The sequence below is a fragment of the Mastomys coucha genome, unplaced genomic scaffold (genome assembly GCF_008632895.1).
Source record: "Mastomys coucha isolate ucsf_1 unplaced genomic scaffold, UCSF_Mcou_1 pScaffold23, whole genome shotgun sequence".
Taxonomy (NCBI): domain Eukaryota; kingdom Metazoa; phylum Chordata; class Mammalia; order Rodentia; family Muridae; genus Mastomys; species Mastomys coucha.
Genome location: NW_022196906.1, coordinates 16,633,809 through 16,640,504, shown reverse-complemented (window position 1 = coordinate 16,640,504; position 6,696 = coordinate 16,633,809). Strand labels below are relative to the sequence as shown.

At 46.0% G+C, this 6,696-nt stretch overlaps 1 protein-coding gene across 1 annotated transcript in view; it reads left to right on the top strand.

Moving 5' to 3' along the window:
- Rp9 (RP9 pre-mRNA splicing factor) overlaps positions 1–5,913 on the top strand; it is a 34,884-nt gene extending 28,971 nt beyond the window's left edge. Inside the window, exons 5-6 of the mRNA XM_031344188.1 lie at positions 3,175–3,236; positions 4,048–5,913. Coding sequence (XP_031200048.1) covers positions 3,175–3,236; positions 4,048–4,246 — 261 coding nt within the window. The 3' untranslated portion in view covers positions 4,247–5,913. The remainder of the gene's footprint in view (positions 1–3,174; positions 3,237–4,047) is intronic.
- The last annotated feature ends 783 nt before the right edge of the window (positions 5,914–6,696 follow it).

Sequence of the window (6,696 nt, the reverse complement as noted above, 5' to 3'; positions counted from 1 at the left end):
GAATATTTATCTCTGGATACTAGTCAGGTGGAGGCAGGTCAGCCAAGTGCCATTTGGTTCCCAACAAGCACCGTGGGCTCAGCCCCTTCTTTGTAATTTAATGTATATGACTTCACATTTCATTACTTAGGTGAGGAGGTTGTCCCTGGTCTATGTAAACTTAGATGTGTCTTTTGAGCTGGAAGTGTGTATTTGTTAAGATGACATGGGACAGCTCTACAGTCTCCTCACTGTATGCTCATGTCACCTCTCAAAAGTGTGCATTCACATCCAGTGACTAGTTATGCTAAGTAAGGCAGGATACGTGTGAGTGTACCAGTGTTATTAGTGTATCTAAGGTAGGGCCAGCCAGGCCAGTGGGGTGACTCATGCTTGCAGTCCAATATGCAGACGTGTTAGGAAGACCCTGCATGAGGCAAGCATGGAGCCCACAGCAACAGCCTATCTCACAAAACAACATCAAAACACATTCTCCAGGGTGAGCAGAGGACTTGATGGATAAGAGCCACTGCCAACCAAGCACAACACAAGAGCGTGAGTGGATTCCTATCATCCTTGTAAATGCTAGGTGGGCATAGCAGCCTGCTAGTGCACAGAGGGTAGGAGCGGATCCCCATGGAAACTAGCTGGCTGGAATAACTGCCTTGGGGGCTCTGGGTTCACTTGAGATGCCTTGCCTCAACCAGTAGGATGGAGAGCTGGAAAAAGTCCTCACGTCAGTCTTAGGCTGTGAAACCTGAGTGCAAACAGCCTGTGGCTGTGTATGGCAGGCACCACATATCTCTAAGCATGAGGCCAGCTTGGTGTCCATAACACATTCCAAGCCAACCAGGGCTACACAGTGATGCTCTGTTGCAGACTTATGGCTCAGACTTTATAAGTACACCAAAAGTTAACAGTAATTATGCGTGGTTAACAAACAGATTTTTTGTGGGGGAGGGAGAGGGTTGAGACAGGGTTTCTCTGTGTAGCCCTGGATGTCCTGGAACTCACTCTATAGACCAGGCTGGCCTCGAACTCAGAAATCCACCTGCCTCTGCCTCCCAAGTGCTGGGAGTAAAGGGATGTGCCACCACTGCCCGGCAACAAACAGATTTTTTATGTTTACTTTTCCATATTTATTTCCAGCACTGTGGTAGAGCCAAGGGCTTATGTGTCGTTGTGATGATCCCTGAGGAAACAGCTCCTAAGAAGAGACTTACCCTGCCCCAGTCTGTCCAAAGCTGACTCCAGTCCTTTTTCAGACAGGGTTTCCCTGCATTTCCCAGATTGACCTCAGGTCAGACTTGGGATCCTTCTTTCCCAAGTGCTGAGGTTACAGACTCCACCACAGCCACCAGATCTGAAGCTTTTGACCTGGGGTGAGGCAGACTGTCATGGTGGAGAGGCCGCGGTGGAACAGAGCTCCACTAACGCCCTGACAGCATGTTAGCCATCAGGTCTGAGCTTGCCTCCCTCCCCCCAACTCCACCCCCAGCAGCCCATAGGTACAGATTTGCAGCCTCCTCTCGGAGTGACAAGTTCTGTCTCTCGTTCTTTTTCACCTAAGACAGTCTTAAGTGATAACATGCCTGCAATCCTTAGGAAGCTCAGGGTGGGTTTGAGCTGGCTCGTTGGCCAAGGATGACCTCAGGCTGCTCACTCTCCTGCCTCTGCTTACAACCCTTCAACTCCACCCTTGCTCTGCTACATAGAAAATCCCTGTCTCAACAAAACAAAACAACAAAAACGTTTTTCCTTATCACACATGAACCCCAAACCTGTCTAGACCCAACTGGCTCTCTGTATTTGAGCCTGGACATTAGAATCTATGTGTGTTGGGAGGTCTTAAGGGGGAAGAGGAACTTGCTTCATTTTTTTAGAGCAGGGCATGTGTATAGGCTGGCAAATGCAGAGCCCAAAACAAGAAGAGTCCCATGTTTCTAAACTAACCTATGTGCTTACCTGACTCAAAGGTGCTATCTCATGTCTGGAGAAGCAGAATTGCCGTGAGAGGTCATTCTTCAAAGGTTTCTTAAAATTTATTTTTATTTTATGTATGTGTGTTTTGTGTGCATGTCTGTGCACCAAATGCTTGCATTTCCCAAGGAAGCCAGAAGAGAGCATCAGATGCCCTGGAACTGGAGTTGAGGCTGAGAATAGAAACTGTGACCTGGCCAGGCAGTAGTGGTACACACCTTTAATCCTAGCACTTAGGAGGCAGAGGCAGGCGGATTTCTGAGTTCAAGGGCAGCCTGGGTCCATAGAGTCAGGACAGCCAGGGATACACAGAGAAACCCTGTCTCGTAAAACCAAAAAAAAAAAAAAAAGAGAGAGAGAGAGAGAGAGAAAAGAAACTGTGACCTGGAAGAGCAGCTGGTGCTCTTACCCACTGACCATCATTCCAGCCCTTCCTATAAAATTGAGTATGGAATATTGAATTATTTCCTGTATATTCTAATTGGAGATGTGTACTTAAAGTAATAAAGTCTTAGTGTGGTGGCAGACACCTGTGATCTCAATATTCAGGAGGCTGAAGCAGGATTGCCATGTTAGGGAGCAGCTTGGTCTGCAGAGTGAGTTTGAGGGTCATCCAATAACTGTTTCAAAACATAATGAGACTCTTGGCTCCAAAAGCCCAAATAATCATAGACCTTTAAAGGGATTGAAATACATTGTAAGACAGGTGTGGTAGTTTCTGTCTGAGATGCCAGCACTTTGGAGACTGAAGCAGGATCAACATAGTATGAGGCTATCCTGGACAGCAAAGTGAGGCCTTGTCACAAGACAAACTGGACAAAGTGGTTATCCAGCACTGCAGGGTGGAAGCAGGAGGGTCAAGACTTCAAGGTCATCTGCGGTGCCTTAGCAAGTTCAAAGCTAGCCTGAGCTATATAGTAAGATCTTACATGGTTGAGAAAAGACATGGATGCCGATGTAGCTCATCATCAAGCTACAGGATGCTAACTATAATCTCAGCACTCAGGAGCCTAAGAAGAGAAGAGTGAACATTCAAGGCCAGTCTGAGCTCCGTAGCCAGTTTGAAGGCAGTCCAGGCTAAATAAAGAGTCTCAGATTTAACAACAACAAAAAAAATCTACAGCAAATACTGGTTTCCTTAGATAGAGGTTTAATTTTTATATAATAAATAATACATGGTAACTAACCAAACTGTAACCCTCTGTAACCCTTAAGGCACATGAAGATCCCATGTATGACATCATTCGAGAGAATAAAAGACATGAAAAGGATGTAAGGTAAGGCTACCCATCACTACCAATGTCCCCTTGAAGTCTGAAACTATACAGTGTTATAAACAACACTGGTAGAGCAAGATTCATCACTGAACAAAGATGTCGGGTAACGAGCAGGCCAGCTTCCACTACAGTTCCCTGAATATGCAGTGGGCATGCTTTGAGTCGTGGACAATCATATTGTGCTGTATTTGTGTGTCTGCGTGTCTGTGTGTGATATGTGTGTGGCTACAGTGTCTCAGCATGTAGGCCAAGTTGGCCTCATCTCTGGAGTGCTAAGATGACCCATATGCTGCCACACTTTGCATGGCTGACTCTGGAACTCAGACTACCTTCACTGTCATTGATAGTCTGAATTTTTGTTATTTTCATTTTTAGACAAGATTAAGGTAGGGGGTGTGGTTCAGTTGGTAGCATATATGAAGCCTTGGGTTGGATTTGATGCCCAGCATGGCATATTCCAGATATTATGATGCATACCTATATCACCATCACTGAGAAGGTAAGGGCTGGAGGATTAGAAGGCCAGGTCATTATTGTCTGGGTATGAATTGAAGCTAGCCTGGAATACATGGGGATCCTGTCATGAGAAATAGGAAGGTTTGTTTTCTACTTGGCTGTATTACAGTTCTTGAGAAGCTGCATCCCTGTTAGCAGTGGGATGGCTCAGTAGGTGTGCATTTGCTGGGAGTCACGGGGGCCTAGGGAGTAAGCACAGATGTTTAGGACAATGAAAAGGGCAAAGGGATGTCCTAGCAAGGCAGTTAGTTCCTCGTGATCCACTGCTCACTGCTGCTCTGGTGGCTCTGTCTAGGATCCAACAGTTAAAGCAGTTACTGGAGGACTCCACCTCAGATGAAGACGAGAGCAGCTCCAGCTCCTCAGGAGACAGAGAGAAGCGCAAGAGGAAGAAGAAGAAGGAAAAGCACAAGAAACGGAAGAAGGAGAAGAAAAAGAAGAAGAAACGGAAGCACAAGACTTCCAAGTCTAGTGAGAGCTCAGACTCAGAGTGACAGCTGGTGGCAGCATCCTCAGCACCACCCACAGGCCAAAGGACAGAGTGGCCGAGAGTGACAGACAGGACACCTGGCACAGCCTTGTGCTCTCACCGCCTCCTGGTACAGGTGGGCTCCCAGGTGCGGCTACCTGAGGCACCCGTGTCCTCTCCCCTGATGGTCACTTGTGTCTGGATTGCTTTAATAGGCCGCCGCAGTGGGAGGCGATGAAAAGACTCTGAAGTGCCTTCCAGGGCACTGCCACAGCGTTGGCCCTCCATGGTGTGGCAACTCATTTTCCATGAACTTAAGGCTTCACCCTTCTCTGGTTTGAGATAATAAATAAAAGTTCATGTTTTATTTTTTAAATGTCGTCATTATTAATACAGACAAGTCTAAACGCTACATACTCCTTTTTGTCACCCTAATTCCAGTTGTTTGTTTGCATTGAAATTTTTCAGAAATATCTCATGTAGACCTAAGTGTATACACATGCCTCCATTCCCAGCTCTGGAGGAGACTGATACAGAAAGACTGCCAAGTTCACGGCCAGCCCAGGCTAAGTAGCAAGACCTTTATTTTTAAAGAAAAGATCTCATATGCCACCAACATGATATATAGGATGTTCTGTTTCATTTTGAGACCGGGCCTGACTATATAGTTCTGTCTGGCCCAGAGCTGGCTATGTAGACAGGCTGGCTTTAAAGTCATAGACATCTACCTACCTGTTTCCTAAGTGCTGAGATTAAAAGCATCTGCCACTATGCCAGTGCATACAGGACGTGTGTGTGTGTGTGTGTGTGTGTGTGTGTGTGTGTGTGTGTGTGTGCCCGAGGACAACCTCAGATATCACTCTTAGATGTCCTTACTGACCTGCAGCTCAGACTGGCTGGCCAGTGAGGCTCAGGGATTCCCCTGTCTCCACTTGCCTAGCACTGAATTACAAGTACACACCACCATACTTGGCTTTTTCACATGAATCATGATGCTTTCAAGACAAGCACTCAGAGACTGAATTGTATCTTCAGCCCTAGGGCTTTTTCTATACAAATGCCCTGACATGCTAACTGATGTGTTTTTGGCTTTTTAAAATGAACAATCTGAAAAGGACCCTTGTAGTGTCAACTACTTGCTGCCTTGTAAGTGTAAGCTTGGCTGGCACTACTGTCACTACCCAGCATGCCACCCCTTTTTAAAGTATATTCCATTCTATAAAAAAAGGTGACCACAGTGGTACACACCTTTAGTCCCAGCACCTAAAAGGAAGGGGTGTAAGCAGAAATCCAAGTTGGAGATCAGCCTGGCTGCCAAGTGAGATCTTATCTCAAAAAGGAAACCAGCCTGGTCTCCATAGCAAGTTCCAGGACTACGCAGGAAAATCCAATGATGACCTCTGGAGTGTGGACTCTCTCCCCTCTGCTCGGACACTTTTCGAAAGTGACAGGCCTGGGGCTGAGGCTGCCCACCTGTGGTGCAAAAACACTGTCACTGCAGCTCCAGAGATCAAAGGACTGATACTCAGCTAATTTCTGCCAGAACTCACACTTAAAGTTCCTGCTGTAAACAGAGTTTAAGACATTATGTCTGCTATCTTGTTTATGTTAAAAGTTTGATTGTTGTAGTTTCGTTTTGCCTTCTACTATATAAACACACTGCATCCTAAGTAAAGCACACCTTGATACATCTTCTTGGTGTCAGTCTCTCTTTGCTCCCCACCCGCTTATTTTCACAGGTCCAGTTCATCTCCAGTCCAGGGCAATCCACTACCATGTAGGATCCACTACACTGGAGTATACATGAGACACATCAACATAACAGCACACACGTGCAAACATGCATACACCATATATGCATAAAGCATACCACACAGGTTGATAACCCTACAGATTCAGCCAACAGCTGAGCCTACAGAGCCAACTAGCAGGACATCCTGTTTACCCATCCGTTTGCAGACTGCATCCCACTCCTCTCCGGCCTTTAGATCTACGTTCTCCAAAGCATCCAACTAGCACATCACCATGACTGTGGTGTGTGCAGAGTGTTGATCCCAGTCCTGCTCAGAGCTGCTGCTACAATGGATTTCCCTCATGAGTCAACACTTGTAAGACTGGGAAGAGGTAGTCTAGGTGTCTGTAACCACACCACAAAGAAGTCAGACTCCAAGCAAGATTTCCTGGCTAGGTGGTAGTGGCACAAGCCTTTAATCCCAGCACTTGGGAGACAGAGGCAGGTGGATTTCTGAGTTCGAGGCCAGCCTGGTCTACAGAGTGAGTACCAGGACAGAGCCAGGGCTACACAGAGAAATCCTGTCTTGAAAAAAAAAAAAAAATTCCCATGCTGATATTGGCTTTGATAAACAAAAGCCATGCCATATGTTTGGGTTTACAAATGAAAGACATGAACATATTTATTTTTAGTATGTCTTATTATTTTTATGTCAGTATTACTTTTAGTCTGTTTTTTTTTTT